At 40.5% G+C, this 15,429-nt stretch overlaps 1 protein-coding gene across 1 annotated transcript; it reads right to left on the reverse strand.

The window, feature by feature from the left end:
• Positions 1–357: 357 nt before the first annotated feature.
• On the reverse strand, positions 358–9,631 carry LOC308661582 (hepatic lectin-like; the record flags this gene model as incomplete). Its single annotated transcript, XM_081316584.1, has 6 exons — positions 358–595; positions 1,212–1,324; positions 1,603–1,754; positions 2,278–2,352; positions 4,330–4,431; positions 9,589–9,631. The coding sequence occupies 6 exons, from the start codon at positions 9,629–9,631 to the stop codon at positions 430–432; spliced, it is 651 nt and encodes a 216-aa protein (XP_081172710.1). The 3' UTR covers positions 358–429.
• Between the last annotated feature and the right edge of the window lie 5,798 nt (positions 9,632–15,429).

Raw genomic sequence — 15,429 nt, forward strand, 5'->3', positions numbered from 1 at the left:
CAAATATGAGACTATAACTAGTGATTTTTTTTTTACAAATTTTAAGTTTAGTATTTTCACATTGTTCAGTGACTCATATAATGAATGACACAGCAATAGCAATAACATTTAGATTATGCCTAATGGCATTACATTTATCTCTCATATATTATGATTTCAGGAATACTTTCCACACCTTGGAAGGTAGATTAGTATTTGGTTCCTCCAGATTGCAGGAAACAATTGCTTAGAAAATTTATATGCATAATTTGATTTAGCTACAGAATTGTCAGATAATCCAGAGCTACCAATATGCTACTGATTCTGTGTTAAATTGAGATCTTAGTCTAGCAAAAGTGTAGTGCTGCTTTGTCAGTCATGGTGTGAGGGTTGCAATCTTTCCTTCCAAATTATTTTTGAGAAGTTCTGCTTCAGTTTGAGAAGTTCTGCTCAGAGCTTGTGTGATGGACCTTTGGGTTCGGCCGGTAAGGGCTTTTCACAGATATAATAGCTGTCGGATGAGCAGATAAAATCATTCCATTCACCATTAATCCAAACTTGGGCACAGTCCTCTTCACGACCCTGGTAAGTGTTGGGTTCACCTGACTTCCAGTTCCTGAGATGGAAGCAAGAGACAATCCATGTTTTTATCTCAGATAGTCAAGAATAATCTCAGATTCAGTAAACTTATCTCTGGAGCCATCAAGCTATTGTTTCCTAAACATTTTACTGATAAATGTTTCTGAACAAAAGTGGAAACTCCTCATCAGTTTCATAGCCAAATAGATTTACTAAATACAGATCTCCTTGCCTGGAAATAAATGGTTTTATGTGGCTTATTTTAGGTCATATGATTAAAGGATTACAAGTCTAAAGGATGTTGAGGGTCATTATGTTGCTGTCAGTAATTGCTGGTTGAGTTCATGCATCATGTTAAATCAGCATAAAATTATTTTATTGCTTGGTATGATGTTTGAAACCAGTCTTTCACTTATTCTGCCTGTCAGAATTACAGAGACGTTGAAAAAAACTGGAGCTGAAGGTGAATTTCTGCTTCATGATGGCTGTTCAAGTGATAGCCATTCGGCTGGTGATGAACCACAGTTCCCAATATATCCCTCAACCTTAATAGTGCGGCCTGGGCATCTGGGAATTGAAGTTTAACAACAAGTGAAGAGCCACATGTTCCCCAACTCTGCTAACAACAACAATAAAAATTACTCAGTGCTCACTTATAGCCATTTCTGTAATTACTGCCATCCTCCCATTTCCACTCTCCTTCTCTATCTTGGTCATGGAGACCAATCCAAAAACGTTCATTTCTGGTCCGAGTCTCTATGAAATTCTGCAAGAGAAAAATCCAAGAAATTTGAAGAAGGGCATTTGGACTGTGGCTGTGTAAGAATAAAAATGATGGAGAATATTTCCTTTGCAACCATAAAACAGAAGAAAGGAGAAAAATGGAGTTGAATTACTTCTTATAAATTCTAGAAATGAATGCCATCTGAACCAGAACAAGGCATCCAAGATAGGAAATATATGATACCTTAGCTTTATTCATGCTTGCTACCGGTATGTCCTGGGAAGAAAATTTACACCAAATCTGTAGGTGTCCCAACTTACCTGTTTTGCAAGACTATCAATGACGACCAACCGTGATTGTTTGCGTTCACAGTCTGTCCTGGCTTCATGCCAGGGAATTGACCTCAGGGAGAAGAAGTAACACTTTCCACTAAAATATTCCCATTGTCTAGTGTCAGAACCACACGGGAACACTGAACAATAGGAGGAAAAAAAAATAAAGTCAAAAACTGATACTGACGTGGCTTGTCAATTCATGCAAGATCAAAATGTGCTGTTTCTTCTGATGATAAAGGCTGATAAAACAAGTTTTTTTTTAAAATTCCATTTATATCCCGCCCTTCTCCGAAGACTCAGGGCGGCTTACAAGCTTAGCAGTAGCCTTCATTCTATGTATATGCCTGCTTATTAGGGCTTTCACACACACACACCAAGCGGCATTATTACAAAGTCAGCTTAATTGCCCCCAACAATCTGGGTCCTCATTTTACCTACCTCGGAAGGATGGAAGGCTGAGTCAACCTTGAGCCTGGTGGGACTCGAACCTGCACTAATTGCAGGCAGCTGGTGTTGCAGAGACAAAGCTAGAGAGCATGCACTAAAGTAATACTGTTTCTTTACCTACAGCAGATTTTTTTTTAAAAAACTGGAGCAGAATTGCCCCATGAATTAGAGACCAGAAAGCTAATCTCTGCTAAGGGAAATAGAGAAACTTACAGTGAAAGTCCTGGCCGAAGGGATCCTTTGAAAAATTGAGTCTCATCTTATTGAGTTCAGATGGAATTGCTGAGACTAAGATTGTGAAGGAAGGGAAATACATATTAGAAATCTTGCAATGACACTCCAACAACAGAACTGTAATAAGAAGAGAAGGGGCAGATGACGCCCATCTCAGAAGCTGCTCTCGTAGGACTGTTTCCTTTTGGTCACTACAGAATTGTTACTACCAGTACTAACAGCCCTTTGAAGTATTCCGGGGAAGAGAAGGCAAGCACCTCGCAGTTTGTTCCAGTTGATAAAGAAAAGAATACGAACATTTTTATTGCCACATGGAAACTGCTTCTAGACTTTGTGCTTGAGGTGGAAAAAAAATGAATTTTTGATTTTAGGTCTTACCAATTAGATAGGTTTGATGTTATCGAAATGGCTAGTTTGTATTATTTTGTAAAAGTAAAAAGTTGAGGTTTGACACTCGACTTTACTGCACCAAAGGAAACCAGAAGTCAATCCATTTTTTTTCTTTTTTTCCCCTCTCTTACCACACTTCTCTACTCCCTTTTCCCTTCCCCATCTTTTCCAATATTTGCTTTTGTATTTTGTATCCTATATTATAAACTAATAATAAAAAAGAGTTGTTCCAGCTAGATTGCCCAACGTCTTTGCAGCAATGTTTCAGTGTTTCAGTAGAAACAATCTCCAAATTTCTGACTTAACTATGATTTTATTAATGAAATTGGTGCATCTTATGCACTGTTTTGATAAGACTTCTTTTCCTGAGAGATGGCATTTGCCCACAATAATACATAAGAAGAAAATTGCTCAGCAACCAGGGATACAATCCTATACTGTGCTGTACAGTAGCATTCTGCAATAGATATAGTATACGAATGTACTAACAAAGAGCAGTGGGAATGGCCCTGGAGAATGAGAAGGGAGTGTCCTTGTGCCAGGGAAACCTAGTTTTAATTATAAAATTGTATCAAAAACAATACAAAACTAAACAAGAACAGCTGTTGGCAAGTTCTTTGCAGGATTAAAGCTGTACTTATATTGCAAATATGTATTAGATATCAACTTTCATACAACCCAGACTTCCTGTTCTGCCTGCCTGATGTGGCTGGAATGACACACTTGGAGAGTTCTAGATTGAGAAAGACCGATCTAGCCTTAGATTAAAAACAGTCGATTCCATGTCTGAGCTTCCTCTAAACCAGGGGTAGCCAAGGTTGCCTACCCCTGCTCTAAACCATATTTTCATTCCCATTTCAGTATCAGAGAGGCCTATAGGGTTTATAAAGCCAGGATGGTTGCTCATAGGTGGTCCTCAACTTACAACCATTCATTTAGTGACTGCTTGAACTTACATTGACAAACAATGATTGACAACTAGTCCTCGCACTTACAACCATCGCAGCATCTCCACGATCATGTGATCAAAATTTGGACACTTGGCAGCCAGCATGTATTTACAATGGTTGCAGCATCCTGGGGTGATGTGGTCACCATTTGCCACATTCCCAGCTAGCGTCTGACAAGCAAAGTCAATGGGGGAAGCTGGATTTCCTTAACAATCACATGGTTTGCTTAACTGCAATGCTTCATCTAACAACCATGACAAAAAAGGTCATAAAAGCAGGTGTGACTCAGTAATTGCCTTGCTTAGTAATGGAAACTTTGGACCCAATTGTGGTCATAAGTCAAGGACTAACTGCATTAAAAAGCCTTCCTGAAATCTATTATAATACAATTCCCAACATTCCCAGATTGTGTTGGTTAAGAGAGATGGGAGCAGGGAGTATCGCACAGCTGGAAAGTACAGTATTGAGAAAGGCTGTACTAGCTCAGAGCTGCAAATTTATCCAGTGCTCCTCTTACATATAATGTACTACAAAGATCCTCCATCTTGCTTTAGAGTCAATATCCTTCTGGTCCTTTGAACCAAAAGCGAAGGGGAAAAACTGAAAACCTGCTCGGCGTTTTTCAGCTTTCCTTAGAAATTCCCTCTTTTATTAGATGAAATATTGCAAAACGTGAAGGAGAAAAACATACCTTTGGAGAAGGCCACCGCATAGCCAATGAGAATTAGCAAATAAGAGATACCCAGTAGTGCATAAATCGGAAAGTATGATCTTGGATTCAGGTTTCTTCCTCCTTTACGTGAAAGGAAAGAACGAAAATGTAGAAGTGTTGTCCAATTAATGGGTAGGAATGTCTGTGGATGTTCCTTATAGCAGACAAGAGAATTGGCCTGAGCTACTGTATATGCTCTTTCAGTCACCTGGTGTTTCTTTCAACAATTTGAGGAATGAAAATTTTATTAATAAATGGTTTCCAGATCTTGTTTTGTAGGGGTACTGGATTCTATTCAGGCCTTCTCACTTACAGTATTTTTAGAATGGGCAATCCTTTTTAGGTCAAGAGACTTATTTTTACCAGTGTGCTGGAAATTGCATTCCAAACTTTTGGTATATAGGAAAAACAACCTTTTTTTTAAAAAAAAATCATTATCAAACAGGAGGGCAGGGGGTTTATACTTTTATCAGTTGATGCTAGTATAAACATTATTGTGTAATTTCAAACTGAGTTCAAGACTTATTGTCTTTTTATTCATTTCTTGGGACCCAATGTATAATTAAAAAGCAATTGATCTGTAATATTATAAATAAACACAAAGCCATTTTAAAGCTGTCCCTCCCCCATGACCACTAATTTAAAAATTAAAACAAAAAAAATATTTCTGCAAATTATGCTTCATGTTATATCATTGGAGTTTTTTTTTAAAATAGAGTTTCATTTTATTTACTTCTTGTGATATCGATTCATCTCCTATGATTGATGAGACAGAAAATCTGGGGAATTGTCTACAGCACTGTTTCTCAATCTGGCAGCTTTTAGATCTGTGGACTTCAACTACCAAAACTCCAAAAAGCCAGGCTAGCTAGCGCATTCTGGGAATTGAAATTTGCCTATCTGAAAGCTGCCAGGCTTAAAAAATACTAGTCTGTGGGCCTTGATAGCCTATTGTCTAAATACATAGCAACTTGCTGACAAAGCATCCCCATTTGGGCAATCTCTTAAATATGAGCCAGCAGTGGGCTGCAGCTGCCAAAAAAGCCAACACAGTGCTAGGCTGCATTAACAGAGGGATAGAATTAAGATCACATGAAGTATTAATACCACTTTACAATGCCTTGGTAAGGCCACACCTGGAATACTGCATCCAGTTTTGGTCACCACGATGTAAAAAAAGATGTTGAGACTCTAGAAAGAGTACAGAGAAGAGCAACAAAGATGATTAGGGGACTGGATGCTAAAACATATAGGGAACGGTTGCTGGAATTGGGTATGTGTAGTTTAATGAAGAGAAGGGTGAGGGGGGACATGATAGCAGTGTTCCAATATCTCAGGGGCTGCCACAAAGAAGAGGGAGTCAAGCTATTCTCCAAAGCACCTGAAGGCAGGACAAGAAGCAACGGATGGAAACTAGTCAAGGAGAGAAGCAACCTAGAACTAAGGAGAAATTTCCTGACAGTTAGAACAATTAACCAGTGGAACAACCTGCCTCCAGAAGTGGTGAATGCTCCAACACTGGAAGTTTTTAAGAAAAGACTGGACAGACATTTGTCTGAAATGGTATAGGGCAGTGATGGCGAAGCTTTTATAGACCGAGTGCCCAAACCACAACCCAAAATCCATTTATTTATTGCAAAGTGCCAGGGTCGCATAAGCATTGTGGTGCCTTCGGGGGGGCATGGGAGCGTGGTCCACTGGGTAGGCATGGCTGCAGTTATTACAGCAGACTGGGTGAATATGGCTGGGGTGGGCAAGGCCACCTCGATGTTGCTCATGGGAGGATGCCTGTGGGGGCAGGGTTGGGGGAGATCCAGGGGGTCTCTGGAGGGTGGGGCAGGAGGCCCAGCTTAAATGGGGGGAGGCACACTGGGGGGCCATGGCGCCAATGGGATCTGGCTTTCTCTGCTCGGGGTGGCCTTTGGCTTGCTGGGTGTGGGCGTGCTCTACCACCTCTACTCCAGCTTGCTAGCTGGCCGCTTCGCCTCCTTTGTGCTGGGTGGAGCTGCCACTCCAGGCGGTGGTGGCGGCCTAATGGACCTGCGCAAGCTGTTGGTAGCAGCGGCGCGCGTGCCCACAGAGAGGGCTCCAAGTGCCGCCTTTGGCACGCGTGCCATAGGTTTGCCATCACTGGTATAGGGTTTCTTGCCTGAGCAGGGGGTTGGACTAGATGACTTCCAAGGTCCCTCCCAACTGTATTATTATTATTATTATTATTATTATTATTATTATTATTATTATTATCATCATCATCATCATCATCATCATCATCATCATCATCATCATCATCATCTTAAGCCATTTTAGAGTCTCCACTAACATCAGGCCAGGCCAGGAACAGCTTAAGGGGTTTGCAGTGTGTGTCTGAGAAGGATTGTATGTGTATATGCATAACTAGAGAACTGTAAATTCTGTAGAACTTCATAACAGGTTCTTTTTGCAGCAGCACCCTAAAAATTGAAGCAATTTGGTATGATGGTTAAGACACCAGGCTAGAAACTAGGAGACTATAAGTTCTAGTCCTGCCTTAGGTACAAAGTCAGATGGGGGTATCTTTTTGCTTGTCACCTTTTCTCAGGTCTGTGAAGCAGGTAAAAGCAAACCACTTCTCAAAACCACACTAAGAAAAATGCAAGGACTGGTGCAGGCAGTTGTCAGGAGTCAAACTAGCTCAACACACAATTAAACCCACCCTGAAAGGTAAACTAAAATGAAAGGTAACAGGTGATCTTTTCATGGCAAAACATGAAGGACAGAGTCCAAAAGTTCAGCTCTGCTGAATCTTGCAGTGATCTGGAAATGTGCAGAAAGCTGCAACCTAATCAGTCCCATTTGTCCTAATGGTAAATAAATAAATAAATGCCTTATTGACTGTCCTACTGGAATTTGCATAGAAGGAGAAATGGACCCCACTCTATAGTAATACGTTTTTAGCTAGCTAGCTTTTTTGAGGGGGATGACTAATCTACAAGCAAAGCTTTTCAAACAATTAGCAATTTGCCTGAATGGCTTTTAAAAAGCAAATAATAGCCACACAACCAACTCAAGGCTGGGATATGGCAATTGATAACAGGTGTCCACTCAGATCACCTCTTTTGCTGTAATCTATACTGGAAGAACTCCTCACGTGGATGAATTTCTTTATATTGTCTTTTCAGTCAATGTAAATTATATGGCATCCTCAATCTGCATCAGGACTGTATCATTTATCTTTAGTATATTAAAGATACTTCTATGGTACTGCAATAATAAAAAAGACCCTTGGCAGCTAACATAGAACAACTAAAAGTCAAAGCATGCACAATATCAATAAAACAGCTGTTAAAACAATAGAAAAATTGAAGCTGTACAATGTATATTTGTCTTCATTTGTGTACAGCATATGCTACAAAAGAAATAAAAACTGAATAGCAATGTTCACATTAAGGGCTCTCTGAAACAGTTTGGTCTTCAAGGGTTTCTGAAGCACCCACAGAGGGAGTCAGCCTGATCTCTATGGAGAGGCTGTTCTTCAGGGTCACCTGACTAGGTAAATTAGACTCCACATGCTAAAACTATTTTTATTGAGACTGATTGCTGTGCGTCTTCCTCCAATTTACAGTTTTAGTGAATTAGGGAGGTGTCTGCCTGAGAAAGGCTGAGCGCCAAAGAATTGAAGCCTTTGAACTATGGTGCTGGAGAAGACTCCTGCGAGTCCCTTGGACTGCAAGGCGATCAAACCGATCAGTCCTAGAGGAGATCAACCCTGACTGCTCTTTAGAAGGACAGATCCTGAAGTTGAAACTCAAATACTTTGGCCACCTAATGAGAAAGAAGGACTCACCGGAGAAGAGCCTAATGCTGGGAAAGATTGAGGGCAATAGAAGAAGGGGACGACAGAGAATGAGGTGGCTGGATGGAGTCACTGAAGCAGTAGGCGTGAGCTTAAATGGACTCCAGAAGATGGTAGAGGACAGGAATGCCTAGAGGAACATTGTCCATAGGGTCACGATGGGTCGGACACGACTTCGCAACTAACAACAACAACAACTGCCTGAGCTGCCTCTGAATCTTGCCTCATAGTTTAGGACTCAAAACAATGCTTTAGTCTTTTTTGCCTAGGTAATAGTTCCTATATATCTCTGTCAGGGTAATCTGATTTACTCTATAGTATCCAGGGGTGTCAAACTGCCGGCCTGTGGGCCAGTTGCCTCATGTGGAGGCCGCACCAACCCCAGCTCTGGCAATGCAAAAAAAGTGGCAATACGTTGCAACACATTTGACACCCATGCTCTATACCAATATTCCTCAACCTTAGCAACTTTACAACATGTAGACTTCAACTCCAAGTATTTCCCAGCCGGCACTGTTGGCTGGTGAATTCTGGGAATGAGCTCAAGACATTTTAAGGTTGTCATGGTTGAGAAAGAGTTGCCTAGATACACAATGTCAGCAACGCTACAGTAAAGCAGCAGCACCGCCTCACTTCTGCCCCCTGAACTTCTCTGATGTGGGATTTACAGCAGCTTCTTTCTATTAGAGCTAATTGAACAGGCCAGTATTGACTGCAGTAGGGAGTCCTGGGTATACCTGGGTACCAAATCGTATCGGGTGGGGTTGAGAGGAGCAAATGTTTAAATTCTATTTCCACCCCACCCCTTGTTGCAGTTTGGAATTGCTGTGTCTAAACATGTCATTAAAAAAATGTGCTATTGCTTGGATGCTGTCATCCCTGATATTTCTTCAGATATTTCTAGCAACAGCATCTATTTGTGATTTTGTGGCAAATAGACAAATACTTTAGACAAGTGAGAATTTGAAAGTCTCACTTCAAGCAACTTGCTTATCTATTTGAAACCTGGTTGCCTTCAAAGGAAAAAAAAGGACATGGGCTTATGTGGGAAAAAAATTAATGAAGGAACACTGAACATAAAATATGACATCATATCAAGCATGAAAATCACCTGAAGTGTGGAGCATAAAAGAATTTTAAAAGCTGAAAGTGGAAAGATCTTTACCCAGTGCTGAAAAGGCAACTGACAGGCATCAGACAAATGTCTATTAGTTACTTTACTTTACTGTCATAAACTTTTAGTCCCTGGTTGCCACTCATCACACCTCTTGAGTCATCTGGAAATAAGGCTTCAGAAAGTTGACCTTAGAGAAGCCAACTTGATATGAAGGCAAGGGATCCTCCAGGATAAGTCTATATCTCAGTTAGAAAGACACTACTTTCTGAATGGAAAGATAGATTAATACCTGTATATTTCCGCAAATCATCTGGAAACTTTTCTTCATCCATCCTGGAAAGCTGTGTGCCTTTTGTGTTATTTGGAAACACTTCCTCAAATAGGGACTTTGTGGTTTTGCTGAAATTGCTCTAGAGAATAAATAAATAATGGTTAAAAATTAGCTTGGAATGATTCTTTACTTTTCTGCCCTTCTGCCCATCTGTTTTTAGAATATAGTCACCTTTCAAAACTTACTACGTGCACCAAGACCACAATTTCCCCATATGTGATAAATATGTGATGATTCAAATATGTGAACAACCGGTTCTCTGTGTGGATGACGCTTCCAGAAGTCCATTCTGGGCAACAAAAAATTAACTAACGGTTCTGCCGAAGTGGTGCAAACTGGCTGAATCCCACCACTGGATGAATGGGAGCAATAAAAGAATCTTGCTCCTGTTATCAGGTTTTTCTTAATTATATAAAAGGCCTATTCTTTGTTCTCATCTACCTAACTGTAACTTATAACAGTTACAGAACAAGACCTTTGAGCAAGACCAGTGAATAATACCTTATGATTACAAAGAACTGTAAATAAGCAAACAATCCCACAGATTTCCTATATTAAGACTAGCAGTGAGAACTGTTTGGAACAAAACAGACATCAATGTGATACTCACAAATATATTCACTGTTATTAATAGTAGTAAGCAGCTCATTATTGTAATTTACATTATAGTAATTTCAGAATAAGGGACGCGCTGGTCAGTGGGTTAGGACGCTGAGCTTGTCAATCAGAAGGTCGGCAGTTTGGCGGGTCGAATCTCGAGTGCCGCATAGCAGAGTGAGCGCCTGTTACTCGTCCCAGCTTCTGTCAACCTAGCAGTTCGAAAGCACGTAAAAATGCAAGTAGAAAAATAGGGACCACTACGGTGGGAAGGTAACAGCGTTCCGTGCGCCTTTGGCATCTAGTCATGCTGGCCACATGACCACGGAGACGTCCTTGGACAAGCGCTGGCTCTTCGGCTTTGAAACGGAGATGAGCACCGGCCCCTAGAGTTGGAAATGACTAGCACGTATGTGCAGGGGAACCTTTACCTTTACCTTAATTTCAGAATAATTTGTAAAGGTTAAACATGAAGGACACAATCTAAAATAGGGGTGTCAAACTCGCAACATCATGTGATGTGTCATGATGTATCATGACTTTTTTTGCCATTGCCGGCAATGGGGTGGGTGCAGTTTCACTATGATGCATCTGGCCCATGGGCCGACACCTCTGATCTAAAAGTTCAGCTACCTACACGTAGGTACTAAGTCATGGTTTGCTTAAGTGTTATTTTTGAAAAACAAACAAACTCAGAATTGATTAGGTTTCCTCAAACCAAAAAAAGCATAGATCTCACTATTGCTTAATATGACCGGAAGTATAGCATACTTTGCAGTCATGAAGTATAGAGGTGACTGGGATATTTGCAGGTGGCCAGTTCCTATTTTTCCAGGAAAGGATGCAGTTGGCAAACCAGGTACAATTTGCTTACTTAGAGACAGCTAAGGTTAGCAAAGGATTCTATCTAGATCAAAGGCAACTCTTTTAGATCTGTTCAAAATAAAATCTGCTTAGTGCAGATGACAAAAGTTTAAAAAAAGAACAAGGAAGGGGTAGGATGACTCAGATTTTGTTTTGGCTCTGTTTTGGTAACATCAGGGAAGAGCGTGCTAGCAGCTTGAGCTGGATGGCAAGATAATAAGCAAGCATTAATTTAGCTTAAATAAATTTTAATTATCAGATGAAAAGCATTCTATGGGATGGAAGGAAGGATCTTGCTAATAGTGTGGTCAAACCTCTGTTCATTTATCAATGAGAAAGCCTGGAAAAATGGATGAAAGGCCAGACTACTGAAGAGATTAAATTTTATCTCTTTGGAAAGAGGGAAGGGAGATCCACAAGCCAGGTTGCTTGATAATATCTGGGAAGAGTTTAGTTACATTAGTTGCTCGATTCTTGGTGACTCCATGTATAAATGCTGACCTATCAATCAGAATAGAGCTGGAAAGGACCTTGAAGGTCTTCTAGTCCAGCCCCCTGCTCAAGCAGGAGTTCCTATATCATTTCAGGCTAGTGACTGTCTAGTCCAGACATGTCAAACACAAGGCCCGGGGGCCAGATCCGCCCCGCAAATTGGTTTCATGCGGCCCGCGAAGCCATCCTGGAAACAGTAAGGGAATGGCCCCCGCTGCCTTGGCCCTGGCCCAGAGACCCTCCTCCTGCCAGAGACCCTCAGATCTGTCCCACTCCTGCCCAGGCCCCCATAGGCACCCTTGATGCGAACGATGTAGAGCTGGCCACGCCCACCCAGTAGGCCACGCCCACCCAGGCCACACCCACCCGGCCCCCTGAAGGTAACTGCAATGCTGATGCAGCCCTCAATGAAATAGAGTTTGACACCCCTGGTCTAGTCTCTTCTTAAAAACCTCCAGTGATTGAGCACCCATCATTTCTGAAGACAAGCTGTTCCACTGGTTAGTTGTCCTCACTTTTAGGAAGTTTCTTCTTAAATCCCGGTTGCTTGTCTCCTTGATTAGTTCCCATACATTCTTTCTTGTCTTGCCTTCTGGTACTTTGGAAAATAAATTGACCCCATCCTCCTTGTGGCAGCCTCTCAAATACTAGAATACTGCTATCATGTCCCCCCTAGTCCTTCTTTTCTCTAGACTGGCCAAATCCTGCAACCATTCTTTATATGTTTTAGTTGCCAGGCCTTTAATCATCTTAGTTTATTTATTTATTTATTTATTTATTTATTTATTTATTAAATTTTTATACCGCCCTTCTCCCGAAGGACTCAGGGCGGTGTACAGGGCAATAAATATCAAAATGTAAATACAAAAGTTAAAAAAGAGATTAAAAAGAATTAAATAATTATGCCCAATAATACAATACTAAAAGTGTGTTAAAACTAAATCCAACCCCAAACCCATCAGACCAGGCCAGATTGTTCAAATAAATAAGTTTTTAAATCACGCCGGAAGGAGCGCAGGTCGGGAGCCATGCGGAGCTCAACCGGCAAGCGGTTCCACAGGTCTGGCGCGCCCACAGAGAACGCCCTCCTCCTGGGGGCCACCAATCGACATTCTTTGATCGGAGTCTCAACATCTTTTTTGTAAAGTGGTGACCAAAACTGGATGCAGTATTCCAGAAGTCGTCTTACTAAGGATTTATAAAGTGGTACTAATACTTCAGGGACGCGGTGGCTCAGTGGGTTAGGACGCTGAGGTTGTCGATCAGATGGTCGGCAGTTTGGTGGGTCGAATCCCGAGTGCTGCGTAACAGAGTGAGCGCCTGTTACTCATCCCAGCTTCTGCCAACCTAGCAGTTCGAAAGCATGTAAAAATGCAAGTAGAAAAATAGAGACCAGCGTTCCGTGCGCCTCTGGCCACATGACCACGGAGACGTCCTCGGACAAGCGCTGGCTCTTCGGCTTTGAAACGGAGATGAGCACCGGCCCCTAGAGTTGGAAACGACTAGCACGCATGTGCGGGGGAACCTTTACCTTTTTATCTTTTTACTAATACTTCACATGTTTTTGATCCTATGCCTCTGTTTATACAACCGAAGATTGTATTAGCTTTTTTGGCTAATCTGTCTGTAGTAGTACCTTATAAATTGTACTAAGGGCAGTCCTATAATTTCTCTGATCACATTTCTCCACTTATCCATTGCCTTTCCTTTCCTCAGCTTTATCAAGCAGAGTTGTTTTCTTCAAATTCATCATCAGTTGTGTCCAATGTTGACCGATATCTGTTTGTAAAATCTTAATCTACTTGCTGCAAAATTGTTGAGGGGTCACTTAGGAATGATTCTTTTTTATTTTTATTTCTATTCCAATTCTCTAATTCTCATGCTTCCTTCAAAGACATAACTCCACTCTCTAATGACTTTGGTAAAATGTAAATATTTGAAGAATTATAATTTTGTACTAATAGATATATATTAACCATATGCTTAAATTCTGTAAATGATTTATTGCTTTGGGTAAAATGTCCCTTTAAAAATAAAAATCAATTTGCACCTATCACAGCAATTTGCATCTATCACAACCAATTTAATTAGTTTCTTAATTTCTCCTCCATCTCAACTTCAAATAATGAAAATGAATTTATATAGAAATTCTTGATCTGCTATTCCATTTTCTCTTTCAGCCAGCAGTTTAATTCTATAGGAGCAAAAGATTATATCAGTCCTTAAAAATATTTGTATATCCATATATGAAACATATATTGAATATTTAATTTAAATACTGCTTTACTTAAAAAGGCACAAGTTACATTAATATTTTGTAAATTTTACCCAATCTCTGTTTGTATCTTCCATCATTAAGAACATTGTATACTTAAGCTGAAATGGAAGAAAATATAATTACATGCTGGGAACATCCCATTGTCTTTCATCTGCAGTGCTTAGTGGTTATCACCAAAATGATTGCCAATTTCTGATAGCATGCTTTTATGTGTTGAAGGCTACCCAGCCCCAGCAGTTCATTAACCACTTTGGAAGGCTAGAATACCCTTTCAGTGGAGTCAATGCTTACTACAGTACAATCTCTAATTGTTCTGTCTCCCTTTCCAGACACACACAGATAGTTGCAAAAGTGTTAAGTAGATAATAGTAGACAAGATCATAAATCAAGGTCTATGCAAAGAGAGCTTGCCTGAATTAGTCCATTTGTATTTTAAGCAGCAACAGAATAATACAAATTCCTTCCAGGAATCAAACTGTCAAGTAGTCAGCCAGTTCAAAAGGGTTCAAGAACAAATAAATAAAGGAACAAAAGTCACAAGTTGGAATTCTGAAAGTTGTTTCCAAGGAAGACTGAAAGTAAAGCTGTATGCAGGCAGCTGGCTGCAATTAGTCAGGCCTCAGCTTTATCCAAGAGAGGAGTCTCATTGACTGTCATTGCTTTGCTTGCTGCTGTCTGTATCGGGACCTAGGACTTGAGGGTCCTCTCTCTCTTCATCTGAGTTTTCCAGCTGTTCAGGAGATGCCTGTGATTGCTGAGCTTCCTCAGATGAATTATGGTTTGAAGATTCCTGAGGGTGACAATCGAGATTCAGATGGAAGGGTGTCATAATTGAGTCTGTCTGAATCTGAATCATGGCCCATGACACTAGCATATTTTAGATCATGAATGCTGTAATAACTATCAGTCCTTATAAACAGAAAGTCGGTGGTTTGAAACCCAGCAAAAATGTTGTTGTTTTTTTAATAGCTATTTTTCTTTCTTTGAGTTTTCTTTTACCTGGATTTTTTAAAAATCCAGTCATGTACATATTTCACTATTTTTTTCAATCACTTCTGGTAGAAGCGTTCACCCTAGCTTTGTACTTTGAGAGCTGAAGATGAAACTTGTCTCTTGATTGGGTGATTGGAAAAATGATAAAACAGTGAACAGATTTATTTATTTTTTTTAAAAAAAGCGCAGGGAGACAGGAAGCTGAGGAAATAAGAATAGTAATTAATTTTTTCTGCCAAGTTTTAAACTAGCAAGATTCTATTTCAGGGAGACCTATAGTCAATATTCCATTACAGAACTCATGATAATGTAAAGCAGACATGTCAAACTCGCGACGTCACGCGACGTTGCGCGATGTATCGGAACTTTTTCCCATTGCCGGCAATGGGATGGGCGCGGTTTCTCCGTGACGCTCTGACCTGCGAGCTGGCAGTTTGACACCCCTGATGTAAAGGATAGAAGCCAACAGTAAAATTATTTTTCTTTTAAAAAGTCACTTGTTCGAGTGTGTAAATTATTTGATGCTTTAACTTTATATAATACTAGACAACCTTGTGACCTACTGGGTCATCCTT

The sequence above is a fragment of the Vipera berus genome, assembly GCF_964194415.1.
Source record: "Vipera berus genome assembly, chromosome: 2".
NCBI lineage: Eukaryota > Metazoa > Chordata > Lepidosauria > Squamata > Viperidae > Vipera > Vipera berus.